The sequence below is a fragment of the Oncorhynchus masou genome, chromosome 15 (assembly GCF_036934945.1).
Source record: "Oncorhynchus masou masou isolate Uvic2021 chromosome 15, UVic_Omas_1.1, whole genome shotgun sequence".
NCBI lineage: Eukaryota > Metazoa > Chordata > Actinopteri > Salmoniformes > Salmonidae > Oncorhynchus > Oncorhynchus masou.
Genome location: NC_088226.1, coordinates 71,595,937 through 71,622,789, shown reverse-complemented (window position 1 = coordinate 71,622,789; position 26,853 = coordinate 71,595,937). Strand labels below are relative to the sequence as shown.

The following is a 26,853-nucleotide window of genomic DNA, read 5'->3' as shown; positions in this document are numbered from 1 at the left end:
GTATTATTTACATAATAAATATTTACTCCTCACGAGCTCGTTAAGAGGAAAGCACAGACTTTATACATTCTCTCTGGGTAATGAGCTGGTACATTCTCAGGCTGTGATTGGCTAGATCAGCTATTCTGACAAAGGAGTTCTGCCCTGCAGTCAAATCTTGTTTTGAAATGCTAACTGACTTGTTTTTCTTTTCATGGCTGGTCATCACTGATTGCCATCTCTCCTGGCTGTGGCCATTTCCTATAAGCAGAGAGCACGGTGAGTTTTGCCAAATTCAATCTCTTTTTTTACAAAAAATTTTGTACTACAAGATCATGAGTATACACAGTATTTACTATTTTCCTTGAATCAAACACTGAACAAAAATGTAAACACAACATGAAACAATTTCAAAAGATTTCACTGAGTTACAGTTCGTATAAGGAAATCAATTTCACATGACTGGGAATACAGATATGAATCTGTTGGTCACAGATACCTTAAACAAAATAGGGGTGTGGATCAGAAAACCAGTCAGTATCTGGTGTGGATCAGAACCAGTCAGTATCTGGTGTGGATCAGAAAACCAGTCAGTATCTGGTGTGGATCAGAACCAGTCAGTATCTGGTGTGGATCAGAAAACCAGTCAGTATCTGGTGTGGATCAGAAAACCAGTCAGTATCTGGTGTGATCAGAACCAGTCAGTATCTGGTGTGGATCAGAACCAGTCAGTATCTGGTGTGTCAGAAAACCAGTCAGTATCTGGTGTGGATCAGAAAACCAGTCAGTATCTGGTGTGGATCAGAACCAGTCAGTATCTGGTGTGGATCAGAACCAGTCAGTATCTGGTGTGATCAGAACCAGTCAGTATCTGGTGTGATCAGAAAACCAGTCAGTATCTGGTGTGGATCAGAACCAGTCAGTATCTGGTGTGATCAGAAAACCAGTCAGTATCTGGTGTGGATCAGAAAACCAGTCAGTATCTGGTGTGGATAAGAAACCCAGTCAGTATCTGGTGTGATCAGAACCAGTCAGTATCTGGTGTGGATCAGAACCAGTCAGTATCTGGTGTGGATCAGAAAACCAGTCAGTATCTGGTGTGATCAGAAAACCAGTCAGTATCTGGTGTGGATCAGAAAACCAGTCAGTATCTGGTGTGATCAGAAAACCAGTCAGTATCTGGTGTGATCAGAAAACCAGTCAGTATCTGGTGTGGATCAGAAAACCAGTCAGTATCTGGTGTGGATCAGAACCAGTCAGTATCTGGTGTGGATCAGAACCAGTCAGTATCTGGTGTGATCAGAAAACCAGTCAGTATCTGGTGTGGATCAGAAAACCAGTCAGTATCTGGTGTGGATAAGAAACCCAGTCAGTATCTGGTGTGATCAGAAAACCAGTCAGTATCTGGTGTGGATCAGAAAACCAGTCAGTATCTGGTGTGATCAGAAAACCAGTCAGTATCTGGTGTGGATCAGAACCAGTCAGTATCTGGTGTGGATCAGAAAACCAGTCAGTATCTGGTGTGATCAGAAAACCAGTCAGTATCTGGTGTGGATCAGAAAACCAGTCAGTATCTGGTGTGATCAGAAAACCAGTCAGTATCTGGTGTGATCAGAAAACCAGTCAGTATCTGGTGTGGATCAGAAAACCAGTCAGTATCTGGTGTGGATCAGAAAACCAGTCAGTATCTGGTGTGGATCAGAAAACCAGTCAGTATCTGGTGTGGATCAGAACCAGTCAGTATCTGGTGTGGATCAGAAAACCAGTCAGTATCTGGTGTGGATAAGAAACCCAGTCAGTATCTGGTGTGATCAGAAAACCAGTCAGTATCTGGTGTGGATAAGAAACCCAGTCAGTATCTGGTGTGATCAGAAAACCAGTCAGTATCTGGTGTGGATCAGAAAACCAGTCAGTATCTGGTGTGGATCAGAACCAGTCAGTATCTGGTGTGATCAGAAAACCAGTCAGTATCTGGTGTGGATCAGAATACCAGTCAGTATCTGGTGTGGATCAGAACCAGTCAGTATCTGGTGTGATCAGAAAACCAGTCAGTATCTGGTGTGGATCAGAAAACCAGTCAGTATCTGGTGTGGATCAGAACCAGTCAGTATCTGGTGTGGATCAGAAAACCAGTCAGTATCTGGTGTGGATAAGAAACCCAGTCAGTATCTGGTGTGATCAGAAAACCAGTCAGTATCTGGTGTGGATCAGAAAACCAGTCAGTATCTGGTGTGGATCAGAACCAGTCAGTATCTGGTGTGATCAGAAAACCAGTCAGTATCTGGTGTGGATCAGAAAACCAGTCAGTATCTGGTGTGGATCAGAACCAGTCAGTATCTGGTGTGATCAGAAAACCAGTCAGTATCTGGTGTGGATCAGAAAACCAGTCAGTATCTGGTGTGATCAGAAAACCAGTCAGTATCTGGTGTGGATCAGAAAACCAGTCAGTATCTGGTGTGGATCAGAAAACCAGTCAGTATCTGGTGTGATCAGAAAACCAGTCAGTATCTGGTGTGATCAGAACACCAGTCAGTATCTGGTGTGGATCAGAAAACCAGTCAGTATCTGGTGTGATCAGAAAACCAGTCAGTATCTGGTGTGATCAGAAAACCAGTCAGTATCTGGTGTGGATCAGAAAACCAGTCAGTATCTGGTGTGGATCAGAAAACCAGTCAGTATCTGGTGTGATCAGAGAACCAGTCAGTATCTGGTGTGGATCAGAAAACCAGTCAGTATCTGGTGTGGATCAGAAAACCAGTCAGTATCTGGTGTAATCAGAGAACCAGTCAGTATCTGGTGTGACCAGAAAACCAGTCAGTATCTGGTGTGATCAGAGAACCAGTCAGTATCTGGTGTGATCAGAAAACCAGTCAGTATCTGGTGTGACTTCCATTTGCCTCATGCAGCACCACACATCTCCTTCACATAGAGTTGATCAGGCTGTTGATTGTGGCCTGTGGAATGTTGTCCCGCTCCTCTTCAACGGCTGTGTGAAGTTGCTGGATATTGGCGGGAATTGGAACACGCTGTCAGTTGAAACCGGGATTCATCCGTGAAGAGCACATTTCTCCAGCGTTGCCATTGGCCATCGAAGGTGAGCAATACCCCCACTGAAGTCGGTTACGACGCTGAACTGCAGTCAGGTCACGACCCCGGTGAGGACGACGAGCACACAGAGATGAGCTTCCCTGAGACGGTTTCTGACACAGTTTGTGCAGAAATTCTTCGGTTGTGCAAAACCCGGCCTGGACTAGTAACTGGAAGGTTGCAAGTTCAAATCCCCGAGCTGACAAGGTACAAATCTGTCGTTCTGCCCCTGAACAGGCAGTTAACCCACTGTTCCCAGGCCGTCATTGAAAATAAGAATTTGTTCTTAACTGACTTGCCTGGTTAAATAAAGGTAAAATATATATATTTTTTAAAACAACAACCGCGTAACCACGCCAACCCAGGACCTCCACATCCGGCTTCTTCTCCTGCTGGATCGTTCTGAGACCAGTAACCTGGACTTATTCTGATTGGTTGGGCCTGGCTCCTCAGTGGGTGGGGCTATACCCTCCCAGGTCCACCCAGGGCTGCGCCCTTGCCCAGTCATAAAATCCAAAGATTAGGGGCCTAATGAAATTATTTAAATTGAACTGATTTCCTTATATGAACTGGAACCTCAGTAAAATCGTTAAAAATGTTCCATGTTTCTTCTATATTTTGTTTAGTAAAATTACTGGCAGACCTTAAATGAGAAGTGCTAGACCTTAAAGGAGAGGTGGCAGACCTTAAAGGAGAAGTGGCAGACCTTAAAGGAGAAGTGGCAGACCTTAAAGGAGAAGTGACAGACCTTAAAGGAGAAGTGGCAGACCTTAAAGGAGAAGTGACAGACCTTAAAGGAGAAGTGATAGACCTTAAAGGAGAAGTGATAGACCTTAAAGGAGAAGTGATAGACCTTAAAGGAGAAGTGACAGACCTTAAAGGAGAAGTGACAGACCTTAAAGGAGAAGTGATAGACCTTAAAGGAGAAGTGATAGACCTTAAAGGAGAATTGACAGACCTTAAAGGAGAGGTGACAGACCTTAAAGGAGAAGTGGTAGACCTTAAAGGAGAAGTGGTAGACCTTAAAGGAGAAGTGATAGACCTTAAAGGAGAAGTTTTCCCCTCATCCCCGTGTTCTGCAGCTCGAATAAAAATCAACCAAAGTGCCAAAACTAGTAATGTGCTTTTAGAAACGTTACCAAATGTCCAGACTCTCAGTAATACAAGATGTTGTACGCATGACATTGTGCCAATCTGAAACTTTATCCCGGAATGTTATTCAACTTCATCCCGGAATGTTATTCAACTTCATCCCGGAATGTTATTCAACTTTAACCCGGAATGTTATTCAACTTTATCCCGGAATGTTATTCAACTTTATCCCGGAATGTTATTCAACTTCATCCCGGAATGTTATTCAACTTCATCCCGGAATGTTATTCAACTTCATCCCGGAATGTTATTCAACTTCATCCCGGAATGTTATTCAACTTTAACCCGGAATGTTATTCAACTTTAACCCGGAATGTTATTCAACTTCATCCCGGAATGTTATTCAACTTTAACCCGGAATGTTATTCAACTTATCCCGGAATGTTATTCAACTTTAACCCGGAATGTTATTCAACTTATCCCGGAATGTTATTCAACTTTAAACCCGGAATGTTATTCAACTTTATCCCGGAATGTTATTCAACTTTAACCCGGAATGTTATTCAACTTTATCCCGGAATGTTATTCAACTTTATCCCGGAATGTTATTCAATTGTGTCCAACTCGAGCTGCTTCCTCTGCAGGCCGTTCAGGCCGGGGGGATATCCCTATAGTATTACGGATGTTGTGAATTATTAACTATCAGTTATGGATTGTCATTCTGGTTCTATTACATTCTGTTCCAATCACAGACGCCTCAGATGCTCCAAACACCACCATGACATCAGCTTGTCCTAGCTAAAGGCAGCTTGTTTTCAGAAGCTTTCCTCCCTCCCTCACTCTTGTCCCCATCCCCCGTCCCCCCCAACAACACGAGACGACAAACTACTACAGAGGGACATGATCAGAGCTGTGGGTTAGAAGAGAGAGAGAGAGAGAGAGAGAGAGAGAGAGAGAGAGAGAAAGAAAGGGAGGGAGTGAGGGAGTAAAGGGAGTAGAGGGAGAGAGAGAGAGAGAGAGAGAGAAAGAAAGGGAGGGGGGAGAGAGAGAGAGAGAGAGAAAGAAAGGGAGGGAGTAGAGGGAGTAGAGAGAGAGAGAGAAAGGGAGGGAGTAGAGGGAGTAGAGAGAGAGAGAGAGAGAGAAAGAAAGGGAGGGAGTAGAGGGAGAGAGAGAGAGAGAGAGAGAGAAAGAAAGGGAGGGAGTAGAGAGAGAGAGAAAGGGAGGGAGTAGAGGGAGTAGAGGGAGAGAGAGGGAGAGAGAGAAAGGGAGGGAGGGAGGGAGTAGAGGGAGAGAGAGAGAGAGAGGGGGAGGGAGGGAGTAGAGGGAGAGAGAGAGAGAGAGAGAAGGGGAGGGAGGGAGGGAGTAGAGGGAGAGAGAGAGAGAGAAAGGGAGGGAGGGAGGGAGTAGAGAGAGAGAGAGACAGAGAGAGAGAGAGAGAGAGAGAGAGAACTAAGCGGCTGTCCAGCAAACAGCCTGTCCTACAGATCGGAACAGAGGTGTTTGCTGACATTTTTTTACCTGTTAGACACAGCCAGCCTGTTAGACACAGCCAGCCAGCCCTCCCTCCCTCCATTTTCTCTCTAAGGACCAGGGGAAGAATTGACAACATAGTACACTACTTTCTCTCTAAAGACCAGGATGAAGAGGTGCAGGGGAGAATGTTCCTATTTGAAAGCCAGAAAATAAAAGAGTATCTCGTGACATGTTTCATTATTTAAATGTGGCTCTCATGCTAGAAAAGGTTGGAGACCTGATTTAAACACTCTGTGACATATGTAACACATCGGGCTTTAATTAAAGAGATATATACATTTTTAAAACCAAATAGATTATAATATAGAGGAACCAGATAACAAGTCTTTATTCTTTATACTTTATATTCTTTATTTGCAATGAATTTAAAGTCAGCTCTGCTGTAGGAAAGGGGGGGTCACCTTGTCAGTTGTACAACTCGTCATGTCTTTGGCATCATTAAACTGAAGATTCATCTTTATCAAATAACTCTCTGTAATTAGCATTTCGTGATTAACTAATTAATCATGTAACTGTAATTAACTAGGAAGTCGGGGCTCCAAGGAAAAAATATTCACATTACAAAGTTATAATTTTCCTAATATAACTTTTCAGATATTTTTGATATCTGATCAATTAGTCTTCTGATGAATTAATGATTTATTTTACCTCACGTTAGTCTCATTCCAAACGTCGTAAACTGTCGGTTATCTGCACCCAGTCTTCACTATGAACATCAATTGTCTTAAAATCATTTATTTACTAACTAAGTCATTCACAGAAATTCATAAACAAACAGTAGATAGTTACAAGGAAATGATAACGGAGTTCCCCTAGTGGGATAAACCGGCATCGCGGCTTGGTGTACAAAAGGGAAGTGGGGGTCGACCGAGATAAGACAACACACAGTTAATAATTATAACAATTGAAATGCTAATCCTTTGCACATGAACACTCACTCATTGGGAACAATTGCAATCAATATATAAATATTTACGCTCAGTGTGTCTTCGGGATATCTGTTAAAAAGTTTGCTTCTGTTGGAGAGTTTGTCCGCCCTCTCTGTCGTGGTTATAGTGGGTAGTTCAGAGTGACATTCATTTGTTTCATTATAGAATGGATGTTTCGGCGGTTGTCGTTCTTCATGTTCAATGATACCGAATTCCTAGCTTCAGACTAGTAATTAATATCAAAGACTTGTTCTTATTCTGTCGGTATCGATAGTCTAAGGGTTTAACCACGTGGTACGGTTAAAAGATTCCGCAATGGTCTGCAACCTTTGTCCTCCCGTGATTGAGGGAAACATGGTCTGTTGAAAAAATCTCAAAATTGGGTTTTATTCGGGAAAAAGATGCCCGACCCTAACTAGGCTCATGGGCGGTCCTCTGATTTAGTTCAACTCAAAAGGGAATTGGAGTTTCCTTCATTAAACAGTCCAAAATCACATTGTAAAATTGTGTAAACAGTATCATACTCAGTCATTCATCTTATACAACAATTAGATGTAAACCTCATATCTGGGGCTATTATATAAACAGCGTTATGGTAATGTGGCCACACCGTCTCCCATGAGCCTCCCCAAGTTGTAACAAACGGACCAGTTCATAGCTGGATTCTCCTCCGATCTTTTATACCTTGTCCGGAACGTAAACGTTGTTCGGACCTCAAGTTCTTTGACGTGGAAGAAATTCCTTTGTTCTCTATGAAACTTCACTCTCTCTCTATACTGTGGCCATGAGGAGATCATCTCCTCCAGGAATTTGCGACCTCTCTCTGATCACAGCAGCCTGGGTGTAGGAGACAGGGATGGGGCTTGCTGTACCCAAAGAGGGCAACGTCATGACAAACTGAATGCATTGAACTGAAACGTGTCTTCCCGAAATTGAACCCAACCCCTCTGAATCAGAGATGTGTGGGGGTGCTGCCATAATCGACATCGACGTCTTCGGCACCCAAGTGGGTTAACTACCAGGTGCATATACCCACGATAGTGGGTTTTCGTCTTCCTGTGATGAGGAGTAAGATAGATCGGACCAGTTTGCAGCGTGGTATGTGTCCATTCTTATTAGAATGAACACGGAAATAACAAAATACCAAAGAGAAACGACCAAAACAGTTCTGGCTGGTGCAGACACACAACAGGAAACAGTTCTGGCTGGTGCAGACACACAACAGGAAACAGCTCTGGCTGGTGCAGACACACAACAGGAAACAGTTCTGGCTGGTGCAGACACACAACAGGAAACAGTTCTGGCTGGTGCAGACACACAACAGGAAACAGTTCTGGCTGGTGCAGACACACAACAGGAAACAGCTCTGGCTGGTGCAAACACACAACAGGAAACAGTTCTGGCTGGTGCAGACACACAACAGGAAACAGTTCTGGCTGGTGCAGACACACAACAGGAAACAGCTCTGGCTGGTGTAGACACACAACAGGAAACAGTTCTGGCTGGTGCAGACACACAACAGGAAACAGTTCTGGCTGGTGCAGACACACAACAGGAAACAGTTCTGGCTGGTGCAGACACACAACAGGAAACAGCTCTGGCTGGTGCAGACACACAACAGGAAACAGCTCTGGCTGGTGCAGACACACAACAGGAAACAGCTCTGGCTGGTGCAGACACACAACAGGAAACAGTTCTGGCTGGTGCAGACACACAACAGGAAACAGTTCTGGCTGGTGCAGACACACAACAGGAAACAGTTCTGGCTGGTGCAGACACACAACAGGAAACAGTTCTGGCTGATGCAGACACACAACAGGAAACAGCTCTGACTGGTGCAGACACACAACAGGAAACAGCTCTGGCTGGTGCAGACACACAACAGGAAACAGTTCTGGCTGGTGCAGACACACAACAGACAACAGGAAACAATCACCCACGAAACACAATAGAAAACAGGCTACCTAAATATGGTTCTCCATCAGGAACAACGATTGACAGCTGCCTCTGATTGGGAACCATATCAGGCCAAACACAGAAATAGCTAATCATAGAAAAACTAACATAGACAACCCACCCAACTCACGCCCCCTGACCATACTAAAACAATGACATCACAAAAGAACTAAGGTCAGAACGTGACAGCAGTATATTAATACATCATGATAATGACATCACAATACCCCATAATGACATCACAAAGGAACTAAGGTCAGAACGTGACAACAGTATATTAATACATCATGATAATGACATCACAATACCCCATAATGACATCACAAAGGAACTAAGGTCAGAACGTGACAACAGTATATTAATACATCATGATAATGACATCACAATACCCCATAATGACATCACAAAGGAACTAAGGTCAGAACGTGACAACAGTATATTAATACATCATGATAATGACATCACAATACCCCATAATGACATCACAAAGGAACTAAGGCCAGAACGTGACGGACAGATTCTTACCATGTCCCGTTTTGTGGGGATTCGATCCAGCAACATTTGGGTTACTGGCCCAACGCTTGAACTACTAGGCTACCTGTGGTGTTAATCGCTGTGGAAGCAGCGTGAAACGACCAGTCATGTCCCTTTCTGGGTTAAACCCAGGGATTATAGTACAAACCTCTCCATAATCATTTTATAGAAAGCAGATGAACTTGTTGTCAAAGTGTGAACAGCGTTGGAATTAACATATTTTAAAGACAGAATTATCACTTGGGATGTTATATGTGCTATATGTTATATATAATATATATATATATTATTTCTTCCAGAATAACGTCTCCCCGACCGACAGCTTGAGAACAGCCAGTGAGAAACACAGCTCCTCCGACTACAGTCTGGACTCTAAGAAACGCAAAGTGGACGAGAAGGACAGTATGAGCAGATACGTAAGTCCCCTCAGTCCCATATATCCACCCTTAGCTCCTAGCTCCTTGCCCCCTAGGCACTAGATCTGAGAGGGCTGAATTAGGTGTAAATAATATGGAAAAATTCCAGCTGGCCTATCAGAGGGCAAGATGGCGCTATGACCACATTGTTTACACCAATCCAATCGTCAGATCTACAGTAGTGCTCAGGGGCTGGGGGAGATTGGGGATTCAGGGCTGTTGACAGACACAATGGATTGGTGTGAAGGCTGTTGACAGACACAATGGATTGGTGTGAAGGCTGTTGACAGACACAATGGATTGGTGTGAAGGCTGTTGACAGACACAATGGATTGGTGTGAAGGCTGTTGACAGACACAATGGATTGGTGTGAAGGCTGTTGACAGACACAATGGATTGGTGTGAAGGCTGTTGACAGACACAATGGATTGGTGTGAAGGCTGTTGACAGACACAATGGATTGGTGTGAAGGCTGTTGACAGACACAATGGATTGGTGTGAAGGCTGTTGACAGACACAATGGATTGGTGTGAAGGCTGTTGAAAGACAATGGATTGGTGTGAAGGCTGTTGACAGACACAATGGATTGGTGTGAAGGCTGTTGATAGACACAATGGATTGGTGTGAAGGCTGTTGACAGACACAATGGATTGGTGTGAAGGCTGTTGACAGACACAATGGATTGGTGTGAAGGCTGTTGACAGACACAATGGATTGGTGTGAAGGCTGTTGACAGACAAAATGGATTGGTGTGAAGGCTGTTGACAGACACAATGGATTGGTGTGAAGGCTGTTGACAGACACAATGGATTGGTGTGAAGGCTGTTGACAGACACAATGGATTGGTGTGAAGGCTGTTGACAGACACAATGGATTGGTGTGAAGGCTGTTGACAGACACAATGGATTGGTGTGAAGGCTGTTGACAGACACAGTGGATTGGTGTGAAGGCTGTTGACAGACACAATGGATTGGTGTGAAGGCTGTTGATAGACACAATGAATTGGTGTGAAGGCTGTTGATGTGCTGGTTTATAGAAAGGTATTTCATGTCATGTTGACTGTTTTACCAATGTTCCTCTCTATAGGACAGTGATGGAGATAAGAGTGATGACCTGGTCGTAGATGTATCCAATGAGGTGAGCAACATACAGGTGTATTACTACAGGTGTATTACTACAGGTGTAATACTACAGGTGTATTACTACAGGTGTAATACTACAGGTGTAATACTACAGGTGTAATACTTCAGGTGTAATACTACAGGTGTATTACTACAGGTGTATTTCTACAGGTGTATTTCTACAGGTGTATTACAACAGGTGTAATAATACAGGTGTATTGCTACAGGTGTATTACTACAGGTGTAATACTACAGGTGTATTACTACAGGTGTAATAATACAGGTGTATTACTACAGGTGTAATACTACAGGTGTAATACTTCAGGTGTAATACTACAGGTGTATTACTACAGGTGTATTTCTACAGGTGTATTTCTACAGGTGTATTACAACAGGTGTAATAATACAGGTGTATTGCTACAGGTGTATTACTACAGGTGTAATACTACAGGTGTATTACTACAGGTGTAATAATACAGGTGTATTACTACAGGTGTATTACTACAGGTGTAATACTACAGGTGTATTACTACAGGTGTATTACTACAGGTGTAATACTACAGGTGTATTACTACAGGTGTAATACTACAGGTGTAATACTGCAGGTGTATTTCTACAGGTGTAATACTACAGGTGTATTACTACAGGTGTAATACTACAGGTGTATTACTGCAGGTGTATTACTACAGGTGTATTACTACAGGTGTATTTCTACAGGTGTATTTCTATAGGTGTAATACTACAGGTGTAATACTACAGGTGTAATACTACAGGTGTATTTCTACAGGTGTAATACTACAGGTGTAATACTACAGGTGTATTTCTACAGGTGTAATACTACAGGTGTAATACTACAGGTGTATTTCTACAGGTGTATTTCTACAGGTGTAATACTACAGGTGTAATACTACAGGTGTAATACTACAGGTGTATTTCTACAGGTGTATTACTACAGGTGTAATACTACAGGTGTAATACTACAGGTGTATTACTACAGGTGTATTACTACAGGTGTAAAACTACAGGTGTATTTCTACAGGTGTAATACTACAGGTGTAATACTACAGGTGTAATACTACAGGTGTATTTCTACAGGTGTAATACTACTGGTGTAATACTACAGGTGTAATACTACAGGTGTATTTCTACAGGTGTAATACTACAGGTGTAATACTACAGGTGTATTACTACAGGTGTATTTCTACAGGTGTAATACTACAGGTGTAATACTACAGGTGTATTTCTACAGGTGTAATACTACAGGTGTAATACTACAGGTGTATTTCTACAGGTGTAATACTACAGGTGTAATACTACAGGTGTAATACTACAGGTGTAATACTACAGGTGTATTTCTACAGGTGTATTACTACAAGTGTAATACTACAGGTGTAATACTACTGGTGTAATACTACTGGTGTAATACTACAGGTGTATTTCTACAGGTGTAATACTACAGGTGTAATACTACAGGTGTAATACTACAGGTGTATTTCTACAGGTGTAATACTACAGGTGTAATACTACAGGTGTATTTCTACAGGTGTAATACTACAGGTGTATTACTACAGGTGTATTTCTACAGGTGTAATACTACAGGTGTATTTCTACAGGTGTAATACTACAGGTGTATTACTACAGGTGTATTTCTACAGGTGTAATACTACAGGTGTATTACTACAGGTGTATTTCTACAGGTGTATTTTTACAGGTGTAATACTACAGGTGTAATACTACAGGTGTAATACTACAGGTGTAATACTACAGGTTTATTACTACAGGTGAAATACTACAGGTGTATTACTACAGGTGTAATACTACAGGTGTATTACTACAGGTGTAATACTACAGGTGTATTTCTACAGGTGTATTACTACAGGTGTATTGCTACAGGTGTAATACTACAGGTGTAATACTACAGGTGTATTACTACAGGTGTATTACTGCAGGTGTATTACTCAGTAGTCTATACTAATAACAACATACAGGTGTATTACTACAGGTGTATTACTACAGGTGTATTACTACAGGTGTAATACTACAGGTGTAATACTACAGGTGTAATACTACAGGTGTATTTCTACAGGTGTATTACTACAGGTGTATTACTACAGGTGTATTACTACAGGTGTATTACTACAGGTGTATTACTACAGGTGTAATATTGCAGGTGTATTACTCAGTAGTCTATACTAATAACAACATACAGGTGTATTACTACAGGTGTATTACTACAGGTGTATTACTGCAGGTGTATTACTACAGGTGTAATACTACAGGTGTATTACTACAGGTGTATTACTACAGGTGTATTACTACAGGTGTATTACTACAGGTGTATTACTACAGGTGTAATACTACAGGTGTATTACTACAGGTGTATTACTACAGGTGTATTACTACAGGTGTATTACTACAGGTGTATTACTACAGGTGTAATACTACAGGTGTATTACTGCAGGTGTATTACTACAGGTGTATTACTACAGGTGTATTACTACAGGTGTATTACTACAGGTGTAATACTACAGGTGTATTTCTACAGGTGTATTACTACAGGTGTAATACTACAGGTGTATTTCTACAGGTGTATTTCTACAGGTGTATTACTACAGGTGTATTACTACATGTGTAATACTACAGGTGTAATACTACAGGTGTAATACTACAGGTGTAATACTACAGGTGTATTACTACAGGTGTAATACTACAGGTGTAATACTACAGGTGTAATACTACAGGTGTATTACTACAGGTGTAATACTACAGGTGTATTACTACAGGTGTAATACTACAGGTGTATTACTACAGGTGTATTACTACAGGTGTAATACTACAGGTGTATTACTGCAGGTGTATTACTACAGGTGTATTACTACAGGTGTATTACTACAGGTGTAATACTGCAGGTGTATTTCTACAGGTGTATTACTACAGGTGTAATACTACAGGTGTATTTCTACAGGTGTATTTCTACAGGTGTATTTCTACAGGTGTATTTCTACAGGTGTATTACTACAGGTGTATTACTACAGGTGTAATACTACAGGTGTAATACTACAGGTGTAATACTACAGGTGTAATACTACAGGTGTATTACTACAGGTGTATTACTACAGGTGAAATACTACATGTGTATTACTACAGGTGTATTACTACAGGTGTAATACTACAGGTGTATTTCTACAGATGTATTACTACAGGTGTATTACTACATGTGTAATACTACAGGTGTATTACTACAGGTGTATTACTACAGGTGTAATACTACAGGTGTATTACTGCAGGTGTATTACTACAGGTGTATTACTACAGGTGTATTACTACAGGTGTATTACTACAGGTGTAATACTACAGGTGTATTACTACAGGTGTAATACTACAGGTGTATTACTACAGGTGTAATACTACAGGTGTATTACTACAGGTGTATTACTACAGGTGTAATACTGCAGGTGTATTACTCAGTAGTCTATACTAATAACAACATACAGGTGTATTACTACAGGTGTATTACTACAGGTGTATTACTACAGGTGTATTACTACAGGTGTATTACTACAGGTGTAATACTACAGGTGTAATACTACAGGTGTAATACTACAGGTGTATTACTACAGGTGTAATACTACAGGTGTATTACTACAGGTGTATTACTACAGGTGTAATACTACAGGTGTAATACTACAGGTGTAATACTACAGGTGTAATACTACAGGTGTAATACTACAGGTTTATTACTACAGGTGAAATACTACAGGTGTATTACTACAGGTGTATTACTACAGGTGTATTACTACAGGTGTATTACTACAGGTGTATTACTACAGGTGTAATACTACAGGTGTATTACTGCAGGTGTATTACTACAGGTGTAATACTACAGGTGTATTACTACAGTTGTATTACTACAGGTGTAATTCTACAGGTGTATTACTACAGGTGTAATACTACAGGTGTATTACTACAGGTGTAATACTACAGGTATATTACTACATGTGTATTACTACAGGTGTAATACTACAGGTGTAATACTACAGGTGTATTACTACAGGTGTATTACTACAGGTGTAATACTACAGGTGTATTTCTACAGGTGTATTACTACAGGTGTATTACTACAGGTGTAATACTACAGGTGTTTTACTCAGTAGTCTATACTAATAACAACATACAGGGGTATTACTACCGGTGTAATACTACAGGTGTCTTACTACAGTTGTATTACTACAGGTGATTTACTACAGGTGTATTACTACAGGTGTATTACTCAGTAGTCTATACTAATAACAACATACAGGTGTATTACTACAGGTGTATCACTATAGGTGTATTACTACAGGTGTATTACTCAGTAGTCTATACTAATAACAACATACAGGTGTATTACTACAGGTGTATTACTCAGTAGTCTATACTAATAACAACATACAGGTGTATTACTACAGTTGTATTACTACAGGTGTATTACTACAGGTGTATTACTACAGGTGTATTACTACAGGTGAAATACTACAGGTGTAATACTACAGGTGTATTACTACAGGTGTATTACTACAGGTGTATTACTCAGTAGTCTATACTAATAACAACATACAGGTGTATTACTACAGGTGTATTACTACAGGTGTATTACTCAGTAGTCTATACTAATAACAACATACAGGTGTATTACTACAGGTGTATTACTACAGGTGTATTACTCAGTAGTCTATACTAATAACAACATACAGGTGTATTACTACAGTTGTATTACTACAGGTGTATTACTCAGTAGTCTATACTAATAACAACATGCAGGTGTATTACTACCGGTGTATTACTACATGTGTATTACTACATGTGTATTACTACAGGTGTATTACTACAGGTGTAATACTACAGGTGTATTACTACAGGTGTATTACTCAGTAGTCTATACTAATAACAACATACAGGTGTATTACTACAGGTGTATTACTCAGTAGTCTATACTAATAACAACATACAGGTGTATTACTACAGGTGTATTTCTCAGTAGTCTATACTAATAACAACATACAGGTGTAATACTACAGGTGTAATACTACAGGTGTATTACTCAGTAGTCTATACTAATAACAACAACATTGTAGAGCTCCACAAGTCTGGTTCATCCTTGGGAGAAATTTCCAAACGCCTGAAGGTACCATGTTCATCTGTACAAACAATAGTATGCAAGTATAAACACCATGGGACCACGCAGCCGTCATACCGCTCAGGAAGGAGACGCGTTCTGTCTCCTAGAGATGACGTGTGAAAAGTGCAAATCAATCCCAGAACAACAGCAAAGGACCTTGTGAAGATGCTGGAGGAAACAGGTACAAAAGTATCTATATCCACAGTAAAACGAGTCCTATATCGACATAACCTGAAAGGCCGTTCAGCAAGGAAGAAGCCACTGCTCCAAAACCGCCATAAAAAGCCAGATTACAGTTTGCAACTGCACATGGGGACAAAGATCATACTTTTTGGAGAAATGTCCTCTGGTCTGATGAAACAAAAAAAGAACTGTTTGGCCATAATGACCATCGTTATGTTTGGAGGAAAAAGGGGGAGGCTTGCAAGCTGAAGAACACCATCCCAACCGTGAAGCACGGGGGTGGCAGCATCATGTTGTGGGGGTGCTTTGCTGCAGGAGGGACTGGTGCACTTCACAAAATAGATGGCATCATGAGGTAGGAAAATTATGTGGATATATTGAAGCAACATCTCAAGACATCAGTCAGGAAGTTAAAGCTTGGTCACAAATGGGTCTTCCAAATGGACAATGACCCCAAGCATACATCCAAAGTTGTGGCAAAATGGTTTAAGGACAACAAAGTCAATGTATTGGAGTGGCCAACACAAAGCCCTGACCTCTATCCTATAGATAATGTGTGGGCAGAACTGAAAAAGTGTGTGCGAGCAAGGAAGCCTACAAACCTGACTCAGTTACACCAGCTCTGTCAGGAGGAATGGGCCAAAATTCACCCAACTTATTGTTGGAAGCTTGTGGAAGACTACCCAAAATGTTTGACCCAAGTTAAACAATTTAAAGGCAATGCTACCAAATACTAATTGACTGTATGTAAACTTCTGACCCACTAGGAATATGATGAAATAAATAAAAGATGAAATAAATCATTCTCTCTACTATTATTCTGACATTTCACATCCTTAAAATAAAGTGGTGATCCTAACTGACCTAAGACAGGGAATTCTTACTAGGATTAAATGTCAGGAATTGTGAAAAACTGAGTTTAAATGTATTTGGCGAAAGGTGTATGTAAACTTCTGACTTCAACTGTACTGAATCCCGTGCGTCTTCGTGACTTAGTACAATAAGGGGTGTGGTTGCTGGATGTTAGTGGGCGTGGTTTTCCTGTAAGTGTGTTTCCATAGTTACTTAGGCGTGTCCTCAGAGTGATTGTTTGTTTATTTGTTTGTTTACTCCAGGACCCCGCTACCCCTCGGGCTAGCCCCGCTCACTCACCCGAGGGGAACAGCATCGGTAAGCCCCGCCCCCAGAAGGACACGCCCACCAGCCCCGCCTCTGTAGCGTCGTCCAGTAGCACGCCCTCCTCCAAGAACAAGGAAAACCATGTAAAGAACGTTTGTGTGTGTGTGTGTGTGTGTGTGTGTGTGTGTGTGTGTGTGTGTGTGTGTGAGACGATAGAGCTATGAAACTGGAAAGGGAAGGACGGAAGGATTCAGTGATAAACATGTTGTCGTGGCAACCGCTTCCAGAGTTTAAGAGACTGTTATTTATTAAAACCCCATTAGTTACAATAGAGATGAAGCTGATGATATCTCTCCCTCGCTGCTTTGCTTTAAAATGCTTCCCAAATGGAATCAAATTCCCAACATACGTTTGACCAAGACACTAAGAAATCTCAAATATTACTCTGTTCACAGGGCAGACATATGTAAGTTTAAAATGTTGGGTTAGTTGAATCCAGTGAGCTGTTAGAGACAGAGAATCTGATTCTACAGCAACTAGAAGACAGGAGCCTGGCTATATATTACCTCTCCTCTCTCTGGTTGATTTACAATCATCTACTGGAAACAGACAGGACAGGGGGAAACAGACAGGACAGGGAAACAGACGGACAGGGAAACAGACAGGACAGGGAAACAGACAGGACAGGGAAACAGACAGGGAAACAGACAGGACAGGGAAACAGACAGGACAGGGAAACGGACAGGACAGGGAAACAGACAGGACAGGGAAACGGACAGGACAGGGAAACAGACAGGACAGGGAAACAGACAGAACAGGGAAACAGACAGGACAGGGAAACAGACAGGACAGGGGGAAATAGACAGGACAGGGGGAAATAGACAGGACAGGGAAACAGACACTACAGGGGGAAACAGACAGGACAGGGAAACAGACAGGACAGGGGGAAACAGACAAGACAGGGAAACAGACAGGACAGGGGGAAACAGACAGGACAGGGGGAAATAGACAGGACAGGGGGAAATAGACAGGACTGGGAAATAGACAGTAATGGGAAACAGACAGGACAGGGAAACAGACAGGACAGGGGGAAACAGACAGGACAGGGGGAAATAGACAGGACAGGGGGAAATAGACAGGACTGGGAAACAGACAGTAATGGGAAACAGACAGGACAGGGAAACAGGCAGGACAGGGAAACAGACAGGACTGGGAAACAGACAGTAATGGGAAACAGACAGGACAGGGAAACAGACAGGACAGGGGGAAATAGACAGGACTGGGAAACAGACAGTAATGGGAAACAGACAGGACAGGGAAACAGGCAGGACAGGGAAATAGACAGGACTGGGAAACAGACAGGACAGGGAAACAGGCAGGACAGGGAAACAGACAGGACAGGGAAACAGGCAGGACAGGGAAACAGACAGGACTGGGAAACAGACAGTAATGGGAAACAGACAGGACAGGGAAACAGACAGGACAGGGGGAAATAGACAGGACTGGGAAACAGACAGTAATGGGAAACAGACAGGAAAGGGAAACAGACAGGACATGACAGGGAAACAGACAGGACAGGGGGAAACAGATAGGAAAGGGAAACAGACAGGGAAACAGATGGGACTGGGAAACAGACAGGACAGGGTAACAGACGGGGAAACAGGCAGGACAGGGAAACAGACAGGACAGGGAAACAGACAGGACAGGGAAACAGACAGGACAGGGAAACAGACAGGACAGGGAAACACAGGGAAACAGACAGGACAGGGAAACAGACAGGACAGGGAAACAGACAGGGAAACAGGCAGGAAAGGGAAACAGGCAGGACAGGGAAACAGACAGGACTGGGAAACAGACAGGACAGGGAAACAGACAGGGAAACAGACATGACTGGGAAACAGACATGACAGGGAAACAGACAGGACTGGGAAACAGGCAGGACAGGGAAACAGGCAGGACAGGGAAACAGACAGGACTGGGAAACAGACAGGACTGGGTAACAGGCAGGACAGGGAAACAGGCAGGACAGGGAAACAGACAGGACTGGGAAACAGGCAGGACAGGGAAACAGACATGACAGGGAAACAGACAGGACAGGGAAACAGACAGGGAAACAGACAGGACAGGGAAACAGACAGGACTGGGAAACAGACAGGGAAACAGACAGGACTGGGAAACAGACAGGACAGGGAAACAGACAGGACAGGGAAACAGACAGGGAAACAGACAGGACTGGGAAACAGACAGGACAGGGAAACAGGCAGGACAGGGAAACAGACAGGGAAACAGACAGGACAGGGGGAAACAGACAGGACAGGGAAACAGACAGGGAAACAGGCAGGACTGGGAAACAGGCAGGACAGGGAAACAGACAGGACAGGGAAACAGACAGGACAGGGAAACAGACAGGGAAACAGACAGGACAGGGAAACAGACAGGACAGGGAAACAGACAGGGAAACAGACAGGACAGGGGGAAACAGACAGGACAGGGAAACAGACAGGGAAACAGGCAGGACTGGGAAACAGACAGGACAGGGAAACAGACAGGACAGGGAAACAGACAGGACTGGGAAACAGACAGGGAAACAGACAGGACAGGGAAACAGACAGGACAGGGAAACAGACAGGGAAACAGACAGGACAGGGGGAAACAGACAGGACAGGGAAACAGACAGGGAAACAGGCAGGACTGGGAAACAGACAGGACAGGGAAACAGACAGGACAGGGAAACAGACAGGACAGGGAAACAGACAGGACAGGGAAACAGACAGGGAAACAGACAGGACTGGGAAACAGACAGGACTGGGAAACAGACAGGACAGGGAAACAGACAGGACAGGGAAACAGACAGGGAAACAGACAGGACAGGGAAACAGACAGGACTGGGAAACAGACAGGACAGGGAAACAGACAGGACAGGGAAACAGACTGGGAAACAGACAGGACTGGGAAACAGACAGGACAGGGAAACAGACAGGACTGGGAAACAGACAGGACTGGGTAACAGACAGGACAGGGAAACAGACAGGGAAACAGACAGGACTGGGAAACAGACAGGACTGGGAAACAGACAGTAATGGGAAACAGACAGGACAGGGAAACAGACAGGACAGGGGGAAATAGACAGGACTGGGAAACAGACAGTAATGGGAAACAGACAGGACAGGGAAACAGGCAGGACAGGGAAACAGACAGGACTGGGAAACAGACAGGACAGGGAAACAGGCAGGACAGGGAAACAGACAGGACAGGGAAACAGGCAGGACAGGGAAACAGACAGGACTGGGAAACAGACAGGACAGGGAAACAGACAGGACAGGGGGAAATAGACAGGACTGGGAAACAGACAGTAATGGGAAACAGACAGGACTGGGAAACAGACAGGAAAGGGAAAAAGACAGGACATGACAGGGAAACAGACAGGACAGGGGGAAACAGACAGGAAAGGGAAACAGACAGGGAAACAGATGGGACTGGGAAACAGACAGGACAGGGTAACAGACGGGGAAACAGGCAGGACAGGGAAACAGACAGGACAGGGAAACAGACAGGACAGGGAAACAGACAGGACAGGGAAACAGACAGGGAAACAGGCAGGAAAGGGAAACAGGCAGGACAGGGAAACAGGCAGGACAGGGAAACAGACAGGACAGGGAAACAGACAGGACTGGAAAACAGACAGGACAGGGAAACAGACAGGGAAACAGACATGACTGGGAAACAGACATGACAGGGAAACAGACAGGACTGGGAAACAGGCAGGACAGGGAAACAGGCAGGACAGGGAAACAGACAGGACTGGGAAACAGACAGGACAGGGAAACAGGCAGGACAAGGAAACAGACAGGGAAACAGACAGGACAGGGGGAAACAGACAGGACAGGGAAACAGACAGGGAAACAGGCAGGACTGGGAAACAGGCAGGACAGGGAAACAGACAGGACAGGGAAACAGACAGGGAAACAGACAGGACAGGGAAACAGACAGGACAGGGAAACAGACAGGACTGGGAAACAGACAGGACTGGGAAACAGACAGGACAGGGAAACAGACAGTAATGGGAAACAGACAGGACATGACAGGGAAACAGACAGGACAGGGGGAAACAGACAGGAAAGGGAAACAGGCAGGACAGGGAAACAGACATGACTGGGAAACAGACAGGGAAACAGACAGGACAGGGAAACAGACAGGACAGGGAAACAGACAGGGAAACAGACAGGACAGGGAAACAGACAGGGAAACAGACAGGACAGGGGGAAACAGACAGGACAGGGAAACAGGCAGGACAGGGAAACAGACATGACTGGGAAACAGACAGGGAAACAGACAGGACAGGGAAACAGACAGGACAGGGAAACAGACAGGACTGGGAAACAGACAGGGAAACAGACAGGACTGGGAAACAGACAGGACAGGGAAACAGACAGGACAGGGAAACAGACAGGGAAACAGACAGGACTGGGAAACAGACAGGACTGGGAAACAGACAGGACAGGGAAACAGACAGGGAAACAGACAGGACAGGGGGAAACAGACAGGACAGGGAAACAGACAGGGAAACAGGCAGGACTGGGAAACAGACAGGACAGGGAAACAGACAGGACAGGGAAACAGACAGGACAGGGAAACAGACAGGGAAACAGACAGGACAGGGAAACAGACAGGACAGGGAAACAGACAGGGAAACAGACAGGACAGGGGGAAACAGACAGGACAGGGAAACAGACAGGGAAACAGGCAGGACTGGGAAACAGACAGGACAGGGAAACAGACAGGACAGGGAAACAGACAGGACAGGGAAACAGACAGGGAAACAGACAGGACAGGGAAACAGACAGGACAGGGAAACAGACAGGACAGGGAAACAGACAGGACAGGGAAACAGACAGGACAGGGAAACAGACAGGACTGGGAAACAGACAGGACTGGGAAACAGACAGGACAGGGAAACAGACAGGACAGGGAAACAGACAGGACTGGGAAACAGGCAGGACAGGGAAACAGACAGGACAGGGAAACAGACAGGACAGGGAAACAGGCAGGACAGGGAAACAGGCAGGACAGGGACACAGACAGGACAGGGAAACAGACAGGACAGGAAACAGACAGGACAGGAAACAGACAGGACAGGGAAACAGACAGGACTGGGAAACAGACAGGACTGGGAAACAGACAGGACAGGGAAACAGGCAGGACAGGGAAACAGACAGGACTGGGAAACAGACAGGACAGGGAAACAGACAGGGAAACAGACAGGACAGGGAAACAGGCAGGACTGGGAAACAGACAGGACAGGGAAACAGGCAGGACAGGGAAACAGACAGGGAAACAGACAGGACAGGGGGAAACAGACAGGACAGGGAAACAGACAGGGAAACAGGCAGGACTGGGAAACAGACAGGACTGGGAAACAGGCATGACAGGGAAACAGACAGGACAGGGAAACAGACAGGACTGGGAAACAGACAGGACTGGGAAACAGACAGGACAGGGAAACAGACAGTAATGGGAAACAGACAGGACATGACAGGGAAACAGACAGGACAGGGGGAAACAGACAGGAAAGGGAAACAGGCAGGACAGGGAAACAGACATGACTGGGAAACAGACAGGGAAACAGACAGGACAGGGAAACAGACAGGACAGGGAAACAGACAGGGAAACAGACAGGACAGGGGGAAACAGACAGGACAGGGAAACAGGCAGGACAGGGAAACAGACATGACTGGGAAACAGACAGGGAAACAGACAGGACAGGGAAACAGACAGGGAAACAGACAGGACAGGGAAACAGACAGGACTGGGAAACAGACAGGGAAACAGACAGGACTGGGAAACAGACAGGACAGGGAAACAGACAGGACAGGGAAACAGACAGGGAAACAGACAGGACTGGGAAACAGACAGGACAGGGAAACAGGCAGGACAGGGAAACAGACAGGGAAACAGACAGGACAGGGGGAAACAGACAGGACAGGGAAACAGACAGGGAAACAGGCAGGACTGGGAAACAGGCAGGACAGGGAAACAGACAGGACAGGGAAACAGACAGGACAGGGAAACAGACAGGGAAACAGACAGGACAGGGAAACAGACAGGACAGGGAAACAGACAGGGAAACAGACAGGACAGGGGGAAACAGACAGGACAGGGAAACAGACAGGGAAACAGGCAGGACTGGGAAACAGACAGGACAGGGAAACAGACAGGACAGGGAAACAGACAGGACAGGGAAACAGACAGGGAAACAGACAGGACTGGGAAACAGACAGGGAAACAGACAGGGAAACAGACAGGACAGGGAAACAGACAGGACAGGGAAACAGACAGGGAAACAGACAGGACAGGGGGAAACAGACAGGACAGGGAAACAGACAGGGAAACAGGCAGGACTGGGAAACAGACAGGACAGGGAAACAGACAGGACAGGGAAACAGACAGGACAGGGAAACAGACAGGGAAACAGACAGGACAGGGAAACAGACAGGACTGGGAAACAGACAGGACAGGGAAACAGACAGGACAGGGAAACAGACTGGGAAACAGACAGGACTGGGAAACAGACAGGACAGGGAAACAGACAGGACTGGGAAACAGACAGGACTGGGAAACAGACAGGACAGGGAAACAGACAGGGAAACAGACAGGACTGGGAAACAGACAGGACTGGGAAACAGACAGTAATGGGAAACAGACAGGACAGGGAAACAGACAGGACAGGGGGAAATAGACAGGACTGGGAAACAGACAGTAATGGGAAACAGACAGGACAGGGAAACAGGCAGGACAGGGAAACAGACAGGACTGGGAAACAGACAGGACAGGGAAACAGGCAGGACAGGGAAACAGACAGGACAGGGAAACAGGCAGGACAGGGAAACAGACAGGACTGGGAAACAGACAGTAATGGGAAACAGACAGGACAGGGAAACAGACAGGACAGGGGGAAATAGACAGGACTGGGAAACAGACAGTAATGGGAAACAGACAGGACTGGGAAACAGACAGGAAAGGGAAACAGACAGGACATGACAGGGAAACAGACAGGACAGGGGGAAACAGACAGGAAAGGGAAACAGACAGGGAAACAGATGGGACTGGGAAACAGACAGGACAGGGTAACAGACGGGGAAACAGGCAGGACAGGGAAACAGACAGGACAGGGAAACAGACAGGACAGGGAAACAGACAGGACAGGGAAACACAGGGAAACAGACAGGACAGGGAAACAGACAGGACAGGGAAACAGACAGGGAAACAGGCAGGAAAGGGAAACAGGCAGGACAGGGAAACAGGCAGGACAGGGAAACAGACAGGACAGGGAAACAGACAGGACTGGAAAACAGACAGGACAGGGAAACAGACAGGGAAACAGACATGACTGGGAAACAGACATGACAGGGAAACAGACAGGACTGGGAAACAGACAGGACTGGGAAACAGACAGGGAAACAGACAGGACTGGGAAACAGACAGGACAGGGAAACAGACAGGACAGGGAAACAGACAGGGAAACAGACAGGACTGGGAAACAGACAGGACTGGGAAACAGACAGGACAGGGAAACAGGCAGGACAGGGAAACAGACAGGGAAACAGACAGGACAGGGGGAAACAGACAGGACAGGGAAACAGACAGGGAAACAGGCAGGACTGGGAAACAGGCAGGACAGGGAAACAGACAGGACAGGGAAACAGACAGGACAGGGAAACAGACAGGGAAACAGACAGGACAGGGAAACAGACAGGACAGGGAAACAGACAGGGAAACAGACAGGACAGGGGGAAACAGACAGGACAGGGAAACAGACTGGGAAACAGACAGGACAGGGAAACAGACAGGACAGGGAAACAGACAGGACAGGGAAACAGACAGGACTGGGAAACAGACAGGGAAACAGACAGGGAAACAGACAGGACAGGGAAACAGACAGGACAGGGAAACAGACAGGGAAACAGACAGGACAGGGGGAAACAGACAGGACAGGGAAACAGACAGGGAAACAGGCAGGACTGGGAAACAGACAGGACAGGGAAACAGACAGGACAGGGAAACAGACAGGACAGGGAAACAGACAGGACAGGGAAACAGACAGGACAGGGAAACAGACAGGGAAACAGACAGGACTGGGAAACAGACAGGACTGGGAAACAGACAGGACAGGGAAACAGACTGGGAAACAGACAGGACTGGGAAACAGACAGGACTGGGAAACAGACAGGACTGGGAAACAGACAGGACAGGGAAACAGACAGGGAAACAGACAGGACTGGGAAACAGACAGGACTGGGAAACAGACAGGACAGGGAAACAGACAGGACAGGGGGAAATAGACAGGACTGGGAAACAGACAGTAATGGGAAACAGACAGGACAGGGAAACAGGCAGGACAGGGAAACAGACAGGACTGGGAAACAGACAGGACAGGGAAACAGGCAGGACAGGGAAACAGACAGGACAGGGAAACAGGCAGGACAGGGAAACAGACAGGACTGGGAAACAGACAGTAATGGGAAACAGACAGGACAGGGAAACAGACAGGACAGGGGGAAATAGACAGGACTGGGAAACAGACAGTAATGGGAAACAGACAGGACTGGGAAACAGACAGGAAAGGGAAACAGACAGGACATGACAGGGAAACAGACAGGACAGGGGGAAACAGACAGGAAAGGGAAACAGACAGGGAAACAGATGGGACTGGGAAACAGACAGGACAGGGTAACAGACGGGGAAACAGGCAGGACAGGGAAACAGACAGGACAGGGAAACAGACAGGACAGGGAAACAGACAGGACAGGGAAACAGACAGGACAGGGAAACACAGGGAAACAGACAGGACAGGGAAACAGACAGGACAGGGAAACAGACAGGGAAACAGGCAGGAAAGGGAAACAGGCAGGACAGGGAAACAGGCAGGACAGGGAAACAGACAGGACAGGGAAACCGACAGGACTGGAAAACAGACAGGACAGGGAAACAGACAGGGAAACAGACATGACTGGGAAACAGACATGACAGGGAAACAGACAGGACTGGGAAACAGGCAGGACAGGGAAACAGGCAGGACAGGGAAACAGACAGGACTGGGAAACAGACAGGACAGGGAAACAGGCAGGACAAGGAAACAGACAGGGAAACAGACAGGACAGGGGGAAACAGACAGGACAGGGAAACAGACAGGGAAACAGGCAGGACTGGGAAACAGGCAGGACAGGGAAACAGACAGGGAAACAGACAGGACAGGGAAACAGACAGGACAGGGAAACAGACAGGACTGGGAAACAGACAGGACTGGGAAACAGACAGGACAGGGAAACAGACAGTAATGGGAAACAGACAGTACATGACAGGGAAACAGACAGGACAGGGGGAAACAGACAGGAAAGGGAAACAGGCAGGACAGGGAAACAGACATGACTGGGAAACAGACAGGGAAACAGACAGGACAGGGAAACAGACAGGACAGGGAAACAGACAGGGAAACAGACAGGACAGGGAAACAGACAGGGAAACAGACAGGACAGGGGGAAACAGACAGGACAGGGAAACAGGCAGGACAGGGAAACAGACATGACTGGGAAACAGACAGGGAAACAGACAGGACAGGGAAACAGACAGGACAGGGAAACAGACAGGACTGGGAAACAGACAGGGAAACAGACAGGACTGGGAAACAGACAGGACAGGGAAACAGACAGGACAGGGAAACAGACAGGGAAACAGACAGGACTGGGAAA

At 45.2% G+C, this 26,853-nt stretch overlaps 1 protein-coding gene across 1 annotated transcript in view; it reads left to right on the top strand.

Annotated features, from left to right (window-relative positions):
• The window catches only part of tle3a (TLE family member 3, transcriptional corepressor a), a 166,954-nt gene that overhangs the window by 116,186 nt on the left and 23,915 nt on the right, over positions 1 to 26,853 (top strand). Inside the window, exons 10-12 of the mRNA XM_064990196.1 lie at positions 9,410 to 9,526; positions 10,613 to 10,663; positions 17,104 to 17,250. Coding sequence (XP_064846268.1) covers positions 9,410 to 9,526; positions 10,613 to 10,663; positions 17,104 to 17,250 — 315 coding nt within the window. The remainder of the gene's footprint in view (positions 1 to 9,409; positions 9,527 to 10,612; positions 10,664 to 17,103; positions 17,251 to 26,853) is intronic.